Raw genomic sequence first — 23,362 nt, forward strand, 5'->3', positions numbered from 1 at the left:
AAAGTGCATTCCACGGGGTGGGAGCAGGCCGGAGGATAGGGGCTCTCAAGAGCCCGGTTTCAGAATTTCCCGGGGTTTAATACCCTCTAAAGGTTTCCCGCTGGTTACTTGGTGTGCACACAATGTAAATGAAGTAGGAGCCCGAGATCAGTCTGAATGGTTGCAGAAAACGATCAATCGCAAGTTGAAGTGAAGTTACAAAGTTATGCCCTGTGCAAACATCTGATTGGTTGCAGAAAGCGAAGTTACAAAGTTACACTCCTATGCAAATGAAGACTTGGCCCTGGAGAGTAGCCTGATTGGTTGTGGGAGGGGACCAATCAGAGATATTTTCAGTTTTTCATCTGTCACTTAGGAAGGGAGGGGTCGCAAAGGAAGTAGCCTCTGGTCCTTTTGTTACTTGAGTGTGGAAAGTTGGGGTTTTCCTCCAGACCCTTATTCTCCTGCCCCAGAAGGGAGAGAAAGCAGCCCGGGATAGGGGTGGGGGGTCTTCCCGGGAGTGGTGGGGCTGTGTTACCGGTGCCCCACCTCCTCCAGAGCCAGCAGACGCCCCAGAAATGAAAAACTAAGGCTGGAAGGTTTAGCGATGGAGCAGGATCAACTTACCAGCTCGCGCTGCTCCCTAGAAGCTGGATTCTTTGCAGGTGCAAGCACACCCCAGATGCCAGCGTGGGCCCTTGAGCAACGGGAAGTTAAAAACCTACGAGAACAGCTCTGAGTGATCTCTAGGGCGCTCTCGTTTCATTTTCTTCCATGAGTATTTTCTAAGACAAAAAGGAAAAAAGGTAATTTAAAGAAAACAAAGAACAAAGGAACTTGTCAAGGCGCAGGCTACAGTCCGTCGGCTCACTCTCCACAGAGTGTAAAGAATGTGAATCCTTTTCTGTTTTCCAGCCCTCCTCGTCCCGCCCTCCGGCTGCCCATTTCCCAGAGTGGCCTGCATTTCTATTGGGCAGTTGGCGCTCCGGAAGTGTCCACATTCTTTATTATCGACTCTGCACCTTTGCGCAATTGTCACTATTTTGGTTCATCAAAATTGAAGAAATACCAGGCTTTCTTACCATGCCCTTAAAGGGGTGACTCAACCTTTCCAGCTTTCCTCGCATTCCCAGAGCAGCCCTGACGCCCTCTTGCTTTTTTAAAAGCACGGTGGCCACCGGGAACCAAGTCAGACCAGCTGTGGATGAACAGAAGAAGACAAAGGTGCAAGGAGCGGATTGCTCCAGGAGAGACAGATTCAAATACCTAACCCTGGCAGTGTAGGGAGCATCTTGAGGTCATTTGGGAGATTCCTTTAGTTGGGATGCTCCAAGGGTTGGTCTCGCTGGATACAGACCTCCTGCCACTTTGCTTTCCTTTAGTCCCCTTATTATGGTAATTATGGTAATACATGTTTTTTCTGCTCACTTGTCTAAGAATTGGTGTTTCAATACATAGCTTTTGAAATGTACACAGGCCAAAATGACTCATCACAGGGGAATTTGCAAGGCTGAGTTGCTCCTTCTCCGCAAGCTCCACCTACCCCACTCTGGACTGCATTAACTCCCTACTGCCTATTCTAAAATCTTAAGGTACCTAGGAAGAGTACCTATTCACATTAAATAACGTAAACATTGAAAGCACATAGCTGTGCTTTTCTTCATCTCATCTGATCTAGACACCAGCTCTACGGATACAGTCTTACCGAAGAGAAAAAACTATTCTTCAGTCATTGGCTTAGAAAATGCTAGTGTAGGCTGGGGGCAGTGGCTCATGCCTATAATTCCAGGACTTTGGGAGGCCGAGGTGGGTGGATCACCTGAAGTCAAGAGTTCGAGACCAGCCCGGCCAACATGGTGAAACCCCGTTTCTAGTAAAAATACAAGAAAAGTAGCCGGGCGTGGTGGTGGACCCCTGTAATGCCAGCTACACGGGAGGCTAAGGCAGGATAATCACTTGAACCCGAGAGGCGAAGGTTGCAGTGAGCCAAGATCACACCACCGCACTCCAGCCTGGGCAACAAGAGCAAAATTCTGTCTTGGGGAAAAAAAAGAAAAAAGAAAAAAAGAAAGAAAAAAGAAAAAGCTAGAGCAGGCCAGGTGCGGTGGCTCACGTCTATAATCCCAGCACTTTGGGAGGCCGAAGTGGGTGGATTGCCCGAGCTCAGGAGTTTGAGACCAGCCTGAAAAATATGGTGAGAGGGCATAGTGGTGCGCGTCCGGTAGTCCCAACTACTGTGGTGGATTGAGGAGTGGGTGGGAGCACTGAGGCATGAGAATCGCTTGGACCCCAGGAGGCAGAGGTTGCAATGAGCCAAGATCACAGGGCTGTACTCCATCCCAGAGCAAGGGATTCTATCTCAAAAAAAAAAAAAAAAAAAAAAAAAAAAAAAAAGAGAGAGAGAAAAGAAAAAAGAAAATGCTAGTGCAGGGATTTTCCCAGAATACCAGGATGGCTTCCAAGGCAGAAACAAAAAAGATTAAGAAGTTGTTCCCATGAGAATGTGTGTGGCAGGCATGACATATCAGATCAACTTGGAATGGAAAATGCATATCCCAAAAGACCCCTCAGAAGTGAGAAGAGTAAAACCATTCACAGAACTTTTAAATTATGTTTTTATTAACTATTGAGTAGAAACAAGATAATATTTATAGAATACATATAAGGTATAAAGAACAAAAGCATGAACGTCTGTCAACCCCTTACATGGCTAAAGAATATTAACAATAAGCCTCTCCTCAGAGGTAAAACACCATATCAAAGTTTACATTGAACATTGTGTTGCTATTCTTTATAGTTATTTTTTGGAGGGGCGGAGGAGTTGGGTTTTTTTAACCCACTGCAGCCTTAGCCCCCTGGGTTCCAGTGATCCTCTCACCTCAGCCTCCCAATTGCTGGGACTACAGGCACACACCACCAAACCCAGCTAATTTTTAAATTTTATTTTATTTTGTAGAGCCAGGATCTTGCTATGTTGCCAAGGCCCCTGGGCTCAGGTGATTCTCCTGCCTTGGCCTCTGGAAGTGCTGAGATTACAGGTGTGAGCCACCATGCTGGCCTGCTGTTTGTTTATGCCGTAAATTCCCTTTGTTGATTTCCAAAAGTGTTTTATACTTCTAATTTGCTAAGAGCCTTTATCATGAATGGATGCTGAACTTTATCAAAAGCTTTTTCGTCTATTCAGATGATCATGTGATTTTTCTCTTTTGAACTCTTAATCTGTGGTGAATAACACTGATTAATTTTTTTTTTCTTTGAGACAGGGTGTCAATCTGGCACCCAGGCTGGAGTGCGGTGATGCAGTCATAGCTCACTTCAGACTCAAACTCCTGGCCTGAAGGATCTCTCCTCCTTCAGCCTCCAGAAAGTCTGGGATTACAGGAGTGAGCCACTTCTCTGGGCCTGATGATTGATTTTTTAATGCCAAAATCAACATTGAATTCCTGACTTAAACCACCTTGGTCATGATGTATTATCACTTTTACATATTGTTGGATTTCCTTTACTAAAACTTTGTTTAGAATTTTTCATGTAGATATTTGAGTGACAATGACCTGCAATTTTCCCTTCATACTTACCTACCAAACTTGTTATCAAGATTATGCCAGCCTCACGAAATTAGTTAGGAACTGTTTCCTCTTTCTAGGAAAACATTTGAGTGAGACTGAAATTCTCTCCTCCTTAAACTTGCTAGTTAGAACTCGCTGTGACAATGGTTACAGAGTTTCTGCTTTGATCCATGAGTTAAACACTTTTTTAATTCCAAAAGATATGAACATTTTTCTAGTTACTGTTTTATTACTAGTTTCTAATGTATTTGCATGTGGGGTCAAAGAATGTGATCGGTATCAGTTCTTTGAACTCTTTGAATAATTACTCTTTAATTAGAAGAAAATCTCAAATATTATGCATTCAGAAGCAAAAACACCCCACACACATACACACACACACATACACACACACACACACGCACACACACACAAGTTACTAATTACAAAAAGCAAATTGTAACTGCACAGTAGGGAAACCTGGCAGATGCCACTTTATCCAAATGATTAGAGTTAACATCATCAGGAATGGAACTAATCACTATCGAATGCCTTCTAATACCATGGACTGAGAACCATAACAGCCCTTCTATGGTATTCGTACCAAAAATGCATAACCTGAATCTAATCATGAGAACACATGGAATGACCCAAAATCAGATACTCTGCAAAATAATAGGCCAATCCTCTTCAATAGTGTCAAGGATATGACAAAGACTGATTAACATCTCCAGATTAAATGAGACTTAAAAGAAATAAAAGCTCAATACAACGCATCATCTTAGATCAAATCCCGGACCAGAATTTTTTCTCTTGTGCCATAAAGACACTTGTGGCACAACTGATATAATTCAATAAGGTCTATCGATTAGATAATAGTGTTAATTTACTGATTTTGATGATGGTACTATAAATATCCTTCTAGGAAATACCCACTGAAGTATTTAGAGGTCAATGGGAGCCCTGTCCGCTACTTACTTTCAAATATCTCAGGAAGAAAAATGGTAGAAGGAGGCACAGGGACAAGGCAAGAGAAGGCCGCATCAAGATCATCTGTGGTCAAAGGCCTCTGGGCACACTGGCATCTAATAACTAATTTTAAATTTTTGATTGTTTTATCATTATTTTGTTAGAGATGGGGTCTTACTCTAATGCCCAGGCTAGGATGCAGTGACATGATTATCGCTCACTACAACCTTGGACTCCAGGAATCAAGCGATCCTCTCACCTCAGCCTCTGGAATAGCTAGGACTGCAGGAGCACACCACCACACCCAGATAATTTTTTGTTGTTGTCTTCCGGAGTGGGCGGGGGAGGGGGGCAGTCACGCTATGCTGCCCAGGCTGGCCTCTATGATCCTCCCACCTCAGTCTCCTACTAATTTATAACTTCAATATTTGTCTTTCACTATTCTCAAGGCTTTACTAAGCTTTGCTGAAAGTAGGCCCAGGTGTTGACTGTTAATTTGTGAAACAAAAGATGTGACCTCTTTCCACGCTTGAGATTCAGAGGAGCAGAAGTAGTTTAGTAAAGTCATTATGTCAAGCCAACTAGAAACTAGCAGAGGTCTTGGTACAGCACTCCATAGCAAGAAGTGGCCGGAGACTACAAGGACAGATCTGTGAAACATGGAAGCATTCCTGGAATTCTCAGAAATCTTAATGGAAATAATCTAGGTTTGTTTGTTTGTTTGTTTGTTTTAAAAAGGAGGGAGCTAAGTGAGGGTATACAGGAACTTTCTGTACTATGCTTGCAACTTTTCTGTTCTTCTAAACTAAAATAAAAGGCTAATTTAAATTTTAAAAGCATTTTGTTTCATTTTACAATGGCTGGGTAGATTTTCAGATCTTTAATGAAGCAGGTCCTGTATGATTAGAGCCAGATTACAGAGATAGGCAAGCACCCATCAAAACCTAACCTGACATAGTGGCTCATGCCTATAATCCCAGCAATGGGAGGCTGAGGCAAGAGGATCACTTGAACCCAGGAGTTCAGGGCTATAGTGAACTATGATCACACCACTACCCTCCAGCCTGGGCAACATAGTGAGACCTTTTCTCTTTAAAAAAAATTTAAAGTTAATCTTGCTTAACCTATTACTGGCTCATTTTTGGCTATGTCATGGAGTTGCTGGCCTCAGTCTTCTCCTTTTCCTCCATTTAATCATTTATTTTACAGAACCGTTTTTTTTCAGTTTAATGAGACACAAACTCTCAATTTTTTATTTAAAACAGAAATGCAATAAACATATAAGCTAAACATTTCCTCATTAATATGAAAAAAGAAAGCATCAGTAATCCTCTTTGGTCTAAACAAAAATTCAAAAGTGTTTATACATTTTAAAATATGATACTGTTTCAAATATTACTAGGCCAATAAATCATATAGACTCAACCAGTCAGAATTAGACTTTTAAAGAATTACTCTCAAAGGCTGAAATAACTCCAAAGACCAGGGAGTTTACTAAGAACATTTACAAAGATAGAGTTTTGGTGCTGGGCTATATCTCATTTAATGCAGCCAGAAGAAAGAAATATTTTTCTCCTTATTTTGCTGATCTGTCAGTTTTTGCTCAAGTTAGAAGAGCCTACAATTTCAAGGCTAGATAACTGGAATTCCATGAGTTAACACAAATAAGAGGAAGACCGGCAGAAGAGTTCAACACTTATAATATGGAGGGAAATCAGTCAAATAGGATTACTCATAAATGGAATACTGGGCATGTAGTTTCTTAATTTTCATTAGTTATGCAAATATTTTATTGTTAGTATTTAGATTAGTGTTTTAGAATGTTTTGTAGAGACTGAAAAGCAAATAAGTAATTGCATTAGCATTGTTAAGTATCAGTGTTTTTAGTTTGATGAATGATCGCACAGCTGTGTTCTCAGGCTGCAATAACAAAACACTACAGACTGGGCGGCTGAGCCAACAGAAATTTATTTCTCACAGTCTGGAGGCTGGAAGTCCAAGACAGAGGTGCCAGCGGGGGGTGGTTCATTATAAGGCTTCCCCTCCTAGCTTGTAGGTGGTTGCCATCTCTCTGTGTGCTCCCATGCCCTCTTGTCTGTGTGCACAGGGAGGAAGGGAACAAGTTATCTGGGGTCTTTCCCTATAAGGACACCAATCTTGGCAGATCAGATTCTCCACTGTGACTATGTGTAACCTTAATTACTTCCTTAGCAGCCCCAGCTACACACTGAAAGTTGGGGCTTCAACATGGGAATTTAGGGGTGACAGTGGGACACATTCAGTCCATAACAGTGGCCCACCAAACTATGAGAGCAGATAGAAAAAAAAAAAATCACAATTCAAGAATGACATAAAACTTAAGTAGGTATGCTATAGATTAATGCATAGAGCTAAGCTGAGATGTTACAACTTAATAACATAAACTCACTGCTTTTTTTCTTCTTCTTCTTTTTGAGACAGAGTCTCACTCTGTTGCCCCAGCTGGAGTGCAGTGTCATGATCTCAGCTCATTGCAACCTCTGCCTCCAAGATTCAAGTGATTCTCATGCTTCAGCCTCCCGAGTAGCTGGGATACAGGCATGCACCACCACGCCCAGATACTTTTTGTATTTTTAGTAGAGACGGGGTTTCTCCACGTTGGCCAGGCTGGTCTTGAATTCCCAACCTCAGGTGATCCACCTGCCTCAGCCACCCAAAGTGCTGGGATTACAGGTGTGAGCCACCGTGCCCGGCTAACATTCATTGATTTTTAAAGACAATCTTTCCCAAGTTCGTTCACCTTAGGGCTGATATACACCTTCAGAACCAGATTTTGGTCTCTAATATTAACTTCTACTAAAAGCCAGGATTTTCTCTTGGCCTATAATTTCTCTGTAAATGTATCATTAATGTTCACTATTACAATTAAGCCTGGGTCTGGGCCATTCTGAGAACAAGCTCTGGAGATTACAATTTTAAGGATTAAGTAATCATAACGATATTCTTTGTTCTGACAAAATTATTAATCTGACAGTGACTGAATTATCTTGGGACTCCCCCAAGCCCTAAATGAATACAGCAAAGATAAATGTCAAGAATTCAGGAAACAATCGCTTCTGCTAGGCCTGTAAGCTACTAACAGATCATGCTTCTGCAGAAAACGATTCTGCACAAATTTTTAAAAGCAACAAACTACATGAAGTCACGTAAAAAAAGAACTCCAGCCTTGGAGGAAAGGTCACAGGCTGAGTTTCTTATTTTTATGGCTTTTACCCAGAGTGCAAGACACAGATCTGCATTGTGCAGGGCAGCTAAAGTTCCTTTAGAAAACCACCATCTTTCTGGCTGGAAGAGTCAGGGGTCAGAATGGGGGGCAACCACCGCTGGTGAAAAGAGCTGGGGGAGGAATCCCCGAAAGGAGAGCCAGAAATGGGGGAGCTCCAAACTCTTTGTGTCAGCTCTGTCCAAATCTCTAACCGACTTGTGAACTAAAAAGAAAGGTTTCTACCATCAGCAGACTATCACCCATAGACATTTACATAGCATTTTGGTTTGGAGCTCTTCCTAATAGTCACTTCACAGAAAAATATATAGGTGTTGTTTTGCCCTGGAAGCCAGACAGATCAGAATATTGGGTAAGATAGCTGGATCAGTTGTCCTTGGATGGATCCCAAACACTATGTTCCTTTCCAGGCCTGAGAATCGCCGGACACTGTCCAAAACAATGCGATCACCCGACATATCAGACGCATCACTGAGACCCACAACCCTTTTCTTCCTCAGTGCTTTCGAGAGCTCATGCCAATAGTGCTCCACTTCTCTCGTGGTGCTGACAAGCACAGCAACATCCTTCGGAGAATAGCCCCTTTCAAAGAAGAACCTGCAGGTGTCTGCCACAAAGGTCACTATTTGCTCCATAGTCCAGTTTTTAATAATCTTTTTGTTGCCTGAAACACCTGGAGCCCATTTAGCTTCACTGAGAATTGCCAGATACCCATGGGGGATATTAACTGGAGGATTTTCTATGATTAGTTGCATTTCTTGTTGTATGTACTTGGCTATTTCATCTGCATTGCGGACTACTCTGGTGAGCTCTTCCCTTGGATACTGTGCTGAGAGAAGGGGAAGGCCACTATGACCTAAGTGGCTGGTCTGAAAGTAGTCCAGAAAGATCCAGAGAACTCCTGGACAATCCTTTTCTCTCTGAGTGATAGTTTTTGCCTTCTCATACCAGTAACCATCTTCAGTACGGAAATTCTGAGCTTCGTCAATGATGATGTGTTGAATGTGATCAAAGTATCCTCTCATGAAAGTTTTCCGGGTCTCTGCTTGGCAGATTTTTTTATCACTGTAAAAATTAAAAGAACACACTCAGGTTTTCTCTAAAAAAACAAGGGGAGAAAATGATTGTATCATGTTCCTCTGAGCACAGTATGTTATCACAGATCATTTAACCACTCAATTATCAAAGAAGAAGGTGACTTAGCAGAGAATATTAAATCCAGATTAAACAATACTTAAAGACGGAAGATCCAGCTGCTTACCTGATAAAGTTCCTCAGAGGCTGGTTTTCGCAAACATAGAGAATTCTCTCTGCCTCACAGTGAAACACATTCCTGATCTTCTCCACGATCTTCATGGCCATGATGGTTTTCCCTGAGCCAGGTAAGCCGTGGACAAACAATTCTCTGTTCTTGCGGAGGTTTTTGGAGAATATCTCATACTGCTGGGCTGTGAGCAGATTTAAAACCTCACAGCCGAGCTGGTCACTCAAGAGAGACCTGAAGCCGAGCAAGACAATCACGAGGGACTGCAGCAGGGCTTCCATGTGCTGGGTGCCTGCAAGGCTATAGGACGCGGGGTAATCCATCGGAGACACTGCAGCCTCCAAGGCCTCTGCACTGTTCTCAGGACTCAGGCAGAGGACCTTGGCCCTGACACACACCTTCCCGGTGTAGCCCCCCACATTCACCAGGTTCTGCTTCAAAGTAAAGGCGGTGCGAGTGCAGTAGTCCTGGCCCTCTGCATCCTGCTCCCTGAGAACGGTGTAGAGAATGGGGGTGCTGTTCCGTGCTATCAGCAGAGCATCACAGATGACTCCTGGCTTCTCCTGCAAGTTCAGGTCCACAGCCCAGCTTCTAGAGAGGATCACAATTCCCTGGGAGAAAGGTTGCACTTGCATGTTTATTAACTCCTCTAGTCCTTCATGCTGTGAGGACAGTTCCTTCCAGAGGGACTCTGGAGTATATCGCAAATGTCCTGGTGGGACTAGACATGAAGAAAACAGAAAGATGTTTTCACTGTGTTTGTGTGATTTTGTATGAATCACATGTTATGTTTAAAAGGGAGAGGAAAGCCCCCCAAAGAATCGTACACTTTAACAGAAATTCCTTCTGGTGCATCTCTTTTTTTTTTTTTTTTTTTTTGAGACGGAGTCTCACTCTGTCACCCAGGCAGGAGTACAGTGGCGCAATCTCGGCTCACTGCAAGCTCCACCTCCTGGGTTCACGCCATTCTCCTGCCTCAGCCTCCTGAGTAGCTGGGACTACAGGCACCCACCACCACGCCCAGCTGTTATTTGTATTTTTAGTAGAGACAGGGTTTCGCCATGTTGGCCAGGATGGTCTCGATGTCCTGACCTCATGATCCACCCACCTCGGCCTCCAGAAGTGCTGGGATTACAGGTGTGAGCCACCGCGCCCGGCCTGGTGCATCTCTCTTTAACTCACACCCTACAAATCTGGTAAAACAAATGATGTCACCCTTCTATGTATCTCATGGACAGTGGAGCATGTCAACTGAAATGTAATTTACTGAGCCTGAGAAAGTGAAAGCCGTATATTCAATTACTCTTGCATCTTGGATTCTTATGTGGAATGTTTAAAAACCTTTCTGATAAGCTAATGACTATAAAGATCTCAGGTAAGTAAAGAAACTATTTGGTGGTAAACAGACCTAAGGCAGGTCTAATATATGAATTACCTTGCCCTTGATAAATGTTTGGACATACATAGGATATTTGTGTATCATATTCTTCTGTCAAATCTTATACTTAATATATTCAATATGTGAAGTTAAGCCATTTCCCTCCTTGAGAAATTTAAGTTTCATTTTGTAAGTAGGAACTCTGAGAAAAAAAACCTTGCTAAAACAATGTTTGGGCAGCAGGGAGAGGGGTTACCTAACATTGTCTATGGACTTGAATTATTATTTGGTGCTACCTCTGAAGCATTAGTGAGCTGTTTCCTCTAGCCTCTTCCAAAGGAAAATTATTTGTGGTTTTTCTGTATTCTTATATTCTACCAGGTGAACATTTTTATTCCTTTTACAGACATAATTCCTCCATCCTAGAAAAGTAGACCAGAAGTGGCTGATTATTCCATTGTGCCCCTGTAGTTGTACTAGATCACTGGTTTCCAAACCCAGCAGGGCATCAGAATAATTTGGGAAGCTTGCACAAATGCACATGGCCAGGCCTTATCTCTGGAAATTAAGCATTTATAAGTTCTTGGTGTGGGCCTGGACATCTGCATGTTTAACTACCTCCTATGGCATTTCTAATAATCAGCCAGATGTGGTAACCAATGGGCCTGATGATTTCTAAAGGTACCTGAAACTCATCCCCGAGAGGCTTGTGACATTGTCACTGTATACACCTGGATCTGCAGGACACAATCTTTCATGGATTTGTTTTCCACGAAATGTATTAAATGACTTCCCTCTGTCCTGATGTAAAAACTGGCAGTTAGTACCTGGAAATAAATGTCGTTGTAGATCTGCTTTGTGTTCCAGACCTTTCTTAGAATACACGGGTCTGCAAAGTGAAGGACTGTCAGATAGACTCAACTGAGACTCAAAGGCCTCAGGAAAGTCTGGAGGAAACTCTGAAAGAAAGAACATTTTAATTTACACTACTTGATTTCATGTCTCACTACTGCAATAGTCTGTTCAAGGCTGTGTCTAAATTGCATCTAACATGGTACAAGTCAGGCCACGAAGTCAGATGCTTTACTCTTTCTTTTTTTTTTTTTTTTCTCGCTCTGTCGCCCAGGCTAGAGTGCAGTGGCCGGATCTCAGCTCACTGCAAGCTCCGCCTCCCGGGTTCATGCCATTCTCCTGCCTCAGCCTCCGGAGCAGCTGGGACTACAGGCCCCCGCTACCTCGCCCGGCTAGTTTTTTTGTATTTTTTAGTAGAGACGGGGTTTCACCAGGTTAGCCAGGATGGTCTCGATCTCCTAACCTCATGATCCACCCGCCTCGGCCTCCCAAAGTGCTGGGATTACAGGCTTGAGCCACCGTGCCTGGCGCTTTACTCTTTCTTGACTCTATGTCCAGGTTCCCAAAGACTCATCATTAAAAGCCCTTTTTTGAACTTTGAGTGATGTTTCCCCATGCAATATAATGCTCCCTCTTCCATGTTTGAATAGTTCTTTGCTTGAATTGCAGTGAAAAAAAAAACACTCTCTTTAAGTCCTAATCATCAGGTTTTTATATCCCTGTGCATGCACCTCCACTAATCCCACTTAAACAAACCTCAACCAACACTAGCCCTTGTCTCCCAGAGTTGACTTTATGCTAAATTGAGGTATGAGCTAATCATTATTATGAGGCTCCAGCAAATTCCAATTCAATGATTTTATTATAGGAACCAATTTCCAGGGTTTTCCTTTACTTCTTCCTTTGTGGGAAATCACCATTCACAAAATATCTCATTTTGGTTTTTTCTCACGCAATAAAACTTACCATCTATGAAAAGCATGGAGATTTAGAGAAAGTAAATTTCAGTGGGTGTGAGAAGGTCAAGCTTAGAGAATAAAGAAGGAAGTGATATTGGGGAAGAGGTAGAAAGGTTAGGGAGGGAGAATCTGCTTCCCTCTTACCTGGATCTGTGTCCATCATTTTCTCTACCCATTCCTCAGTTGTCAGGGGACAGACATACTTCTCCTTCACCATCCATGACCTGGGAGCTTTCGAGAACACCACACAACAGAATGCCTTCACTTTAATCACACAGAGATAACCATACAACTCTTTCCCGCGAAACACTTCTATGATTTTTGTGCTGCACTCTACCGGAGGTTTGGAAGAGCAAAAATGGACAATGGGCAACTTAGAAATTGCTCTTGCAATTACATTTTTCAAAGAGTTAGGGTCAACGTTGTTTTTGGCACATCCCAGGACTTTCCTACTCTTATCTTCCACTCCAAAGAAAAGATAGCCTCCCTCAGTGTTTGCAAATGCAGGGATGTACTCTAGAATTGTATCTTCTACATATTGTTGGATGTGGTCTGTAGAGAACTGTTTAAACTCGATGGATAGAGACTCAGGAAAAGATAGGATTTCACCATATTCAATAGTGTCGGTTTGGAAAACTTTATACGCAGGATTTGGGTCAGATATGTTCTGGTATACAGTTTGCATAATTTTAGTAGGTGGAGACCCTTCATTAATCAGATTATATTTGGACGGTCTTTCTCTGGTCTTCAGGAAATCGAATGCCTGTCTTGAATTCATGGGAAGCGCAGAGGTGCCAGATCTATAGTATAATGAAGTACTAAGGCTGCAAATGCGGAAACTGAAAGAACCATCTTTAGGGAAAGGGTCACCGCTCCAAGATTTAACAAAAATGTAAAAACGCCTTCCTTGTTGCTTAGTCTCAAAGAAAGCCTGCAAATATTGATACTGAATAAGATTTCTCAAGGATTCTTCTAAATCCTGTCCCATCTCTACGGGACGCTCATCCTTGTTGGCCATTTCCATCCGAATCACTCCTCCTCCTGAGTTTAATAAAGCACATGCAGCCCGTATAACTCTCGCCTTCTCTTGGTTTCTCTGAGTTTTCTGCAACTTTTTTCTGTTTTCTTCTCCAAGAGTCACTTCTCCGACATCGATGACCAGGTCTGGGTAAGATAGATCCACACCCAGGGAGCAGTGATTTGCCTCCATGTTGAACTTGCACCTTAAAGTATTAGAAAAGTTGTTTCATTTTTGATTAAAAAATTGTTACAGGCCTGCAATTCACTTACTAGAAAATATTTAAAACCTGTCTAATATATGCTGGTAGAAGACAATAGCAAGAAAGACAGGTGTAGTCTCTTCAGGATCTGACCGGCTGGCAGGGAAGGGAACTAATGAAATTAGCCTTTACCATCATGTGTGATATGGCCTCTAAGAGGGAAAACACATTGAATAGGGTATCTGAACTAATCTGGAGACCATGGTTCAGTAAGACTTCCGGGAGTAGGTTCCATTTAAGCCAAGACCTAAAGGATGCACTAGAACTGGCCAGGTGAAGTCATCAGCATTGAAACATGGAGGTAGTGGATCACCTGAGGGGCATGTGTACCACGGCATGAGAACATCTAGGTTTGGAACAGATTCTCCATGAACATCAACTTTAGAAGATAAGTAAAAGAAGAACACATTGAAAAGGAGACTGTAGAAAGGTCTGAGTATGAGAAATCAAAGAAGTAGGAGAAAAATCAAGGGTATTTGGTATTAACAAAGCCTGGAACAAGGTCACCTGCCGAGGTTTTAAGATGTCTAATACTGCTGACAGATACAGCTAGGTAACGACTGGAAAGTGTTATTAGGTTTAGTAAAATTAAGGTTAACAGTAACTTTGAAAAATGCTGTTCAGACACCTGGGAAATGGGCATCAGGAGACAATAAACCAGGGGCTAAGGTCTTGGAGAATAGAGTCAATGAAGATGGCTTGAATTCCAGTTCTGTCATTTAGTGCTGTTATTAATCTAGATATTTACTCTTTCTAACTCTATTTTCTTACTATAAAACATGGTGCAGCCACCTGTGACTGTTACTATGAAGATTAACTCAGATAATTTACAGCAAGCATTTAAAACTATGCTTTGGTTCACAGGTGTTCAGTAAGGTAATCTATATTAATTGACATTATTTTACAATGGGTTGAGGAATGAATGAGAGGTAAGGAAATAGCATTAAGTATACACCTGCTGTCTTCTTACACCAAAATCAGTCCTGAAGTACCTGTACACAGAAACATGTGTAGAGAGAGGCAGCAGAGTTCAGAGGTCAAGATTCAGAAATAAAGGCTGGGACATTCACAATCTTACCACTTTGCCTAATTAAGACCCTTGCCTAGAAATTTCTACTGTCAGGATTCTGTCTTGCATTCCAAGACCACCGAAGCATCTTTGTCAAGTTACTTGTAAAATATTCTTTTTGATATATGGGGACTTCAAAGTTAAATCTTTTCTCTTTACCCCCATGAACTTTATTGTTAAAGCCTAGATACGCTGATAGTTTCTCATTGGTAACTGTATTCAAATGGCAACCCCACCCATATCTTTTGCAGGCAGAAAAGTCTTAGGGAACTCTATCCCAGCTCTTCCTTTGGGTATAAAGGTATTATAATCAGTGCCACTTGCAGATTCTTTGTAAGATAGAGATATTGTTTCCTAAATAAAATTGAAACCCTAAATAAAATTGAACTATTCAATAACAAATTGAGAATTCAGGGGGAAAAAAAAATCAGGAAGTTTACCAATATATTTAACAAAAACAACGGATTCTGTTTTATTTACAGAATAACTTTGCCAGAATCCCTTTCTTAATATAACCAGACTTCCCACCAGCACAGTGAATGCCCGCCACCTGCTGTCTTCTTCCACCAAAATCAGTCCTGAATGAAGGACCTGTGTGCAGAAACATGTAGAGAGAGGCAGCACAGTTCAGGGGTCGATTCAGACTTCTTTGAACCCCCCCAGTTCACATACCGGCTCTGCCATTTATTAGCTGTGTGGTTTGGGGATATTTACTTGACCTCTCTGTACCTAAGCAAAACAATGATAGCCATAAAAGCTGCCTCACAGAGTTATAGTGAGAAGTAAATGAGGTAATATATGTACAGCATTTAAAATGCTACTCGACACAAAGTAAACATACAGTACTAGAGTTTGTTAGTTAAACGTAGAAATAATACCCTAGAATCCAGGAAACAGGAGGTGGGGGGAGGGGGGAGGTGGAGAGGGGCCTATGAGAAGCCCCTGGGGGCAATGGATGGCTGTTGGGTAACAGCCTGCACACATGCGTCGATCGGAGTAATTCGAGATAATTCTTGCCCTTGCTTCTCTGTGGAAATTGATGGAAAGTTTCACTTCCTACACAGGTATACTGTAGGTAAAATCAGAACAACACAAATCCTCCCATCCACTCCCAAGCCCCCGCCCCAATCCACTGAGGAAAACTGGGTGGGAACTAGCTAGTTTCAGGCAGAAACGAAACTGAAGGAAACAGCTGCGACAGAAGCCCCCTCTTGGGAAACTGAAACACGGAGCTCTTTGTCCTTCTCAGATAGCGTCTCTGTATTTTACAGACGTTGTTGGGAAGGAGGCATTTTCTCATTTTTCTCATTTGTACCCTTTCTAGATTACAGGGTAATCACAGGGTAATGGGTTTTGCAATTCTAATTGCCAGCGGTACAGGATAATGGCAATTCTAATTCTGTTTTGTTGTTTTGTTTTGTTTTTGTTTTGATACAATGTCTTCTTGTGTTGCCCAGGCTGGAGTGCAGTGGCGCGATCACAGGCTCAGACGATTTTTACCTCAGCCTCTGGAAAAGCTGGAACCACAGGTGCGCGCCACCAGGCCCGGTTAATTTATCATTATTATTATTATTATTATTATTATTATTATTATTCACAGCGATAGGGTCTCCCTACATTGCCCAGGCTGGTCTCGAAATCCTGGGCTCAAGTAATCCTCCCACTTGGCCTTTCAAAGTGCTGAGACTACAGGCATGAGCCACCGCACCAGGCCTAATTCTGTTTTTTAACTCTTAGATTAAGAACAATAATTTACGGTGGTTAGTGAGTCAATGCCAAGAACCCTGAAACAAAGGGCCCAACTTCGCGACGGTGGAAGCCTCCAGGACGCACTCGGCTCTGCCTGTTTGCTCCGCCCCCGAGGAAACCGCTGCTTGCTGGGCAGGGTCTTTCTGTTTTGCAGCCGGAACAGGAACGCAGGTAAGGCCCGCCAAGCCGCCGGCGACGCCTTCCAACCCCTTTCGCTCCCCGCACCGTCCCTCCCCACCGCCCCGCCTCCACCCGCGATCAAGTCCTCATAGTCAGCCTTTTAGGGAATTTGCTCAGCAAACTAGCTGGACTCCAAAGGCAGGGGAGAAGCACACAAATGCCCCCATTCCATCCCCTGGCTGGAGCTGGGGGCCGGGGGTGGCTCTCCTAGCTTGCTCCCCATCCGAGTCATCGCCAGTCCAGGGTCGTGCTGGACTATACCCCGGGGCTTGGGTACAAGCGGGAGCACCGCAGTCCCGGTAGGAGCAGGGACCGTCTCTTACCTCTCAAGCTCCAACGCGTCGGAAGGCCACACCGCGTTTCCCTGGAGGCGCCAAGGTCCGGTCCTTATAACCAATGGTTGGCTCCTCCCTGAGCACGCCCCACTCAGGGGATGAACGAACCAGTGGGTCCCACGCAGGGCATGGAGGCGCCAATGGGAGTGTCTGCAAAGTCCAGCAACACTTTGCCACGCTGCCTAGAAGGCCTGGTGGGTGGCTCGGGCCTATGAAATTCCAGCACTTTGGGAGGCCTAAGCGGGTTGATGGCTTGAGCCAAGAAGTTCGAGACCAGCCTGGGCAGCACAGTGGGACCCCCGTTTCTGCAACAACAACAACAACAACAACAAATTACTCGGGCTTAGTGGCGCGCGTCTGTGGGCTCATATGTAGTCTCAAATGCCCGGAAGGCTGAGGCGGGAGGATCACTTGAGCCCAAGGAGGTAGAGGGTAAAGTGAGATGAGATCGCACCACTGCACTCCAGCTTGGGCGACAGAGTGAGCGCCTGTCACAAAAAAGAAAAGAAAGAAAGAAATTGTCCGGAAGCGCCAAGTTTTCTGATGCTTTCGGTGGTTCTTAGTTCTTTCTTACTCCCACTCCGCCCGGCTGCGTCCCTATCTCTCTCTCCTCTCCCACAGCCTGAGGTCCCGCCTTCCCCGGATCCCTCCTCTGAGGGTCCAGCCAAGCTTTCGCCCGGGTTTTCCCCTTCCACGGCACTGGAATTGCCCAGACCCCAACCTGGGCTTCTCTCCCCACCGTCTGCCCCAGAAAGTGGGCCTTGAGACCCGGGAACCCAAGGTCAAAATGCGACGGATGCGCGGATCGGGCGGCGCTCGCTTCCTGGCTGGATTTGTGGCTCTGCAGAGTGGGATGTGGCGGCGGCCGGTGCGCTGTGCTCGGTCAACCCCTTGGAGAGGAGGACTACGAAATCCAAATACTCTGGACTCCGGCAGGTGCTAAAGGCACAGAACCAGCAGAACCCTGGCTGGTTTTCTTGTAACGCGAGCAGCGTGACGGTTACCGGGGTTGACCAAGCACCGCGCACCGGCACAGTTCTCACTGATGCGGAGTAGCCCAAGAGTGGAAGCGGCGGTTAACACCAGGCTGATTAATATAAGCTCCAGTGGAGGCTAAAGTGAGAAAATAAAACGTACTCCTATCCCCTCGCCCTCCGCCCCAGAGATTACCACTGATTACTATTAACACCTTATTGTATATATCTTCACGGATCATACATATATATTACACAAACGTATATGTAATACATTTTTATTAAAGTCACACTGTACATACTGTTCTTAACCTGCTTTTTTCAATGACTTCCACCTTTCTATTTCAATAAATCTTCATATTATCATATTCCAGTTTTTCCATTTTTCTTTAAAATGTGATTTATACATTGTGCAAACCTGTGCTGAATCCAGAACTATGCATCTGTAAAGCGCTGGGAAAAAAAAGACTGTCAATCTAGAATTCTATGACCACCAAAAACAAAACAAGTCCTCCAAAATGGAGGCAAAATAATGACCTATTCAGAACCCCCTCGCCCCAAGAAAAAAAACTTATTTGTCACCAGCAGATCTTTACAAAAACCATTAACGTGTTTTTTTGTTTGTTTGTTTTGTCTTGTTTGTTTTTGTTTGTTTTTTTGTTTTGTTTGTTGTCTTGCTCTTGTTGCCCAGGCTGGAGTGCAATGGCCTGATCTCCGTTCACTGCAACCTCCACCCCCCAGGTTCAAGCGATTCTCCTTCCTCAGCTTCCCGAGTAGCTGGGATTACAGGCTCCCGCCACCAGGCCCAGCTAATTTTTGCCCTTTTAGTAGAGACGGGGATTCACCATGTTGGCCAGGCTGGTCTTGAACTCCTGACCTCAGGTGATCCACCCGTCTCGGCCTCCTAAAGTGCTAGGATTACAGACCTGAGCCACCGCCCCCGGCCTAACAAAGTTCTTTATTTTGAAGGAAAATGATACTAGGATGAAACTCAGATCTACATAAAAGAATGAGGAGCAATTGACTTTGTATGCTTTTTTTTTTTTTTAAACCAACTTTGCTAAACTTTGTAGTTAATTTTGATGATCAATCTCTGTTCTTTTAGGTCATCTAAGAATACAATAATATTAAGTGTGCATAATGAGAGTTTTATTTCTTCCTTTGTAATCTGGATACTTTTCTTGTTTCCTTTTCTTGTATAATGCATTGGCCAGGACTTTCAGCACAATGTTAGATGAAAGAACTAGTACCTAAAGACACAACCTAACAATACTAAAATTCCATCTTTGGAGATCTGTTAACTGGGATCGCCTTAAAGAACAGTTTCTGTGTTAGTCAGGGTCCTGTCAGAAGACCAGTTATTTTGAACAGAGAGGTTTTAAAATGAAGAACTATTCACTAGATATAAAGACTTTTTAACTCAATCATGGAAAAGGCAAAAAAGTAACACCACAGTATTATGCAGGTGACTATGGAAAAGAGCCATCACCCCTGAGGCTAGGAGAACAAATGGAAAAGATCTTTGAGGGAGCATAAGGCAGCCACTGTGAGTGCTGGGAAATTTTTAAAAAAACATCTGAAAGGTGTTTATGGGAAAGTTTATAAAACCTTATTGAAAAATAATAAATATATAAATACATTAAATCATATACCATGTCCATGGATTGGAAAACCCAATATATTAAAGACCACTTTGGGAGGCTGAGGCGGGTGGATCAGCTGAGGTCAAGAGTTCAAGACCAGCCTGACCAACATGAGTAAACCCTGTTTCTACTAAAAACACAAAAAATTAGCCTGTAATCCCGGCTACTCAGGAGGCTGAGAGGCTGAGACAGGAGAATCGCTTGAACCTGGGAGTCGGAGGTTGCAGTGAGCCAAGATCATGCCATTGCACTCCAGCCTGGGCAACAAGAGAGAAACTCCATCTCAAAAACAAACAAAAAAAAATAATTCTCACTCAATTGATGAGTAGATCCATTAAGATTCCATTTTAAATCCCAGCAGTATTTTCCTAGAACATTACATGCTGATTATAGATTTATATATAAGACCCGAAACACTCTTCAAAAGAAAAAGCACGTTGTGGGCAGACATCAAATTTTCTTATATAGCAATAATAATTAGAAAAAATAGAGCATGGAATAAATGACAGAGCCTCAAACTCACATATTGATGGAAAAATCTATGACAGAGGTGGCATTGCAGTTAAGTGGGGAAAGGAGAGACTATTTTATAAATTGTGTTGAGATATCTGCTATCCCTAGAGAAAAAATATTAATTTGCATTCTGTCCTCCAAAATCTATTCTGCTAAAATAAAAACATAAATACAAAAATACAAAATCAGTAAATTTTTAAAGATAATATAGGGACCAGGTGCAGTGGCTCACACCTGTAATCCCAGCACTTTGTGGGGGTCAAGGTGGGCTGACCACTTGAATCCAAGAGTTCGAGACCAGGCTGGGAAACATAGTGAAGCCCCGTCTCTACCAAAAATACAAAAATTAGCCAGGCATGGTGGTGCACGCCTGTGGTCCCAGCTACTCAGGAGGCTGAGGCAGGAGGATCACTTAAACCCAGCACGCCACTGCACTTCAGCCTGGGTAACAAAGCAAGACCCTGTCTTCCAAAAAAAAAAAGGCAAAACCATGATGTTCCCACTCTGTTATGGGTGTTAACAAACCTCTCCCTTACAGACAGCTGGAAAATGACTAGGCAGTGGTGATATGACCAATATATCCAAGGCCTGACCAATTACATAGGAACCCTTCTTAAGCACAGATTCCATAAGTAGAAATTATGCCTTTGCAAATTAGGTTACTCACTTTCTTTTTCATCTTATATGAGATGCCTTCTTTTTCCCAGCTCACATTTCACATTCGCATGCCTTTTTTAGTATTAACATAAATACAGTAGAATTTACTTTTTCATGTACAGTAAAATTTACCTTTTATGTATAGTTCTATTAATACATGCTTAGAATCATGTAAGCACCACAAAAAAAAAAATACAGCCACCAACACACGCGCGTGTGCGCGCACACACACACACTAATGCTTTCCCCCAATTCCAGTCCCTGCAAAGCACAGATTTGTTCTCTATCCCTAGTTTTGTCTTTTCCAGGATGTTGTATAACTGTAATCAAATAGTACGTAACCATTTGGGATTGGCTTCTTTGCATAATATCTTTGAGTTTCTTCCCTGCTGTGTCTATTAATTTTTCATTTCTTTTGATCGCTGAGTGGTATTCCATTGTTTGGATGTACCACTTTTTGTTTAACCACTAACCCATTGAAAGACATTCAGGTTGTTTCCTGGGTTTGTTAATTATAAATAGAACCGCTATAAATAGCCACGTATAGCTGTGATGGTTAATACTGAGTGTCAACTTGATTGGATTAAAGGATACAAAGTATTGATCCTGGGTGTGTCTGTGAGGGTGTTGCCAAAAGAGATTTGCTTTTGAGTCAGTGGGCTGGGTAAGGCAGATCCACTCTTAATCTGGTGGGCACAGTCTAACCAGCTTTCAGTGACTATAAAGCAGGCAGAAAAACGTGAAAAGACGAGACGGGCCTATCCTCCCAGCCTCCACCTTTCTCCTGTGCTGGATGCTTCCTGACCTTGAACATCGAACTCCAAGTTCTTCAGTTCTGGAACTTGGACTAGCCCTCCTTGCTCCTCAGCTTGCAGACAGCCTATTGTGGGACCTTATGATGGTGTAAGTTAACACTTAATAAACTTCCCTTTATATATATATATATATATATATATATATACACACACACACACACACACACACACACACACATACACACACACACATATATATATATATCCTATTAATTTTGTCCCTCTAAGAGAACCCTGACTAATACAGATTTTGGTACCAGGAGTAGTTCTAAAGGAACAGAATATTAAGGATGGAATTTTTTCATTGATTTAGGGGTTTCTGGAGTTGGCTGCTTAATACGATTAGACCCAAAAATGCTAAGGACTCTGCTTCTAATAATATGGAGAACACTGACAGTCCTTGGCATGAACTGTTTAGAGAGTTGTGCAAAGTAAATGCATTTGGCACTCCTGAGTCACCGCTCGTGAGAGGCAAGGAGTTTAGTGACTCTATACATAATACCTTTGACCATATGTGGAGAACCAAGGAACATAATGAAGTGGATTGGTTGCTCCTAAGTGCAGTAGACAAAGTGATGAAAGAAAATGATGAGCTCAGGGATTCTGTCTCCCGGCTTCAGAAGCAGATACTGAGCCTCAAATCTCCTAAGATTGCTCTGAGTTACAGCCTTATCTCCTGCAGAGAAAGAGCTGAAATTGCGGAAAAACAAAGCTCTGGTGCGAGTGGCTGACCTGCAACAAAAGGTGCATGCACAGCCTCCTCAGGTGTCTACTGTTAAAGTGAGGGCATTGATTGGAGAAGAATGGGACCCTGCAACTTGGAATGGGGACATGTGGGATGACCCTGATGAAGCTGGGTACACTGAGTTTGTAAACTCTGATGAAACTTGTGAGAAGGAGCAGCTTCCCCATCCCAAGTAGTGGCAACATCCCCTCCTCAACCCATGCTGCCATCAGCCTTTCCTCCTTTATCTGAGGAGATAAACACTGTGCTGCCTGAGGCAACAGTGATGGCCTTCCCTGAGGCAGTTGCCAGGCAAGATAATGTTGATCCTCCTCAGGAGCCACTCCAACACTGCTGTTTGCTTCTAGACTTATAACTAGACTAAAGTCCCTTCAGGCCCCTGGAGGTGAGGTTGAGAGTGTGACCCATGAGGAGATGCAATACACTCAAAAAGAACTGTCTGAGTTCCCTAATTTATATAAACAGCAATCTGGAGAACAGGCATGGAAATGGATATTAAGCGCATGGGATAATGGTGGAAGGAACATAGAGTTGGATCAGGTTGAATTTATTGATCTGGGCAACCAAAGTTGCCATAGTGGCAGGGATGGAGGTTATGCATGGGCTCAGGAACATGGACTTCCACTCACCAAAGCTGACCAGGCTATGGCCACTGCTGAGTGCCCAATTTGTCAGCAGCAGAGACCAACACCGAGCACTCAATATAGCACCATTCCTTGGGGTGATCAGCCAGCCACCTGGTGGCAGATTAATTATATTGGACCTCTTCCATCATGGAAAGGGCAGAGGTTTGTCCTCACTGGAATAGACACTTACTCCAGATATGGGTTTGCCTATCCTGTATGCAATGCTTCTGCCAAGACTACCATCGATAGACTCACAGAATGCCTTGTCCACCATTGTAGTATTCCACACAGCATTGCCTCTGACCAAGGCACTCACTTTACAGCTAAAGAAGTGCAGCAGTGGGCTCATGCTCATGGAATTCACTGATTTTAACATGTTCCCCATCGTCCTAAGGCAGCTGGATTGATAGAACGGTGGAATGGCCTTTTAAGGTCACAATTAAAATGCCAGCTAGGTGACAATACTTTGCAGCGCTGGGGCAGAGTTCTCCAAAAGGCTGTGTATGCTCTGAATCAGCATCCGATATATGGTACTGTTTCTCCAATAGCCAGGATTCACTGGTCC

The 23,362-nt window shown here is 43.2% G+C and overlaps 1 protein-coding gene across 1 annotated transcript; it reads right to left on the reverse strand.

Moving 5' to 3' along the window:
* Positions 1–2,927: 2,927 nt before the first annotated feature.
* On the reverse strand, positions 2,928–16,913 carry LOC126938246 (schlafen family member 13). The gene is made up of 5 exons (XM_050762315.1): positions 16,813–16,913; positions 12,356–13,434; positions 11,228–11,359; positions 9,020–9,743; positions 2,928–8,823 (listed from the first exon to the last, which is right to left on the reverse strand). The coding sequence occupies exons 2-5, from the start codon at positions 13,419–13,421 to the stop codon at positions 8,052–8,054; spliced, it is 2,694 nt and encodes an 897-aa protein (XP_050618272.1). The 5' UTR covers positions 13,422–13,434; positions 16,813–16,913; the 3' UTR covers positions 2,928–8,051.
* Between the last annotated feature and the right edge of the window lie 6,449 nt (positions 16,914–23,362).

This window comes from Macaca thibetana, chromosome 16 (genome assembly GCF_024542745.1).
Source record: "Macaca thibetana thibetana isolate TM-01 chromosome 16, ASM2454274v1, whole genome shotgun sequence".
NCBI lineage: Eukaryota > Metazoa > Chordata > Mammalia > Primates > Cercopithecidae > Macaca > Macaca thibetana.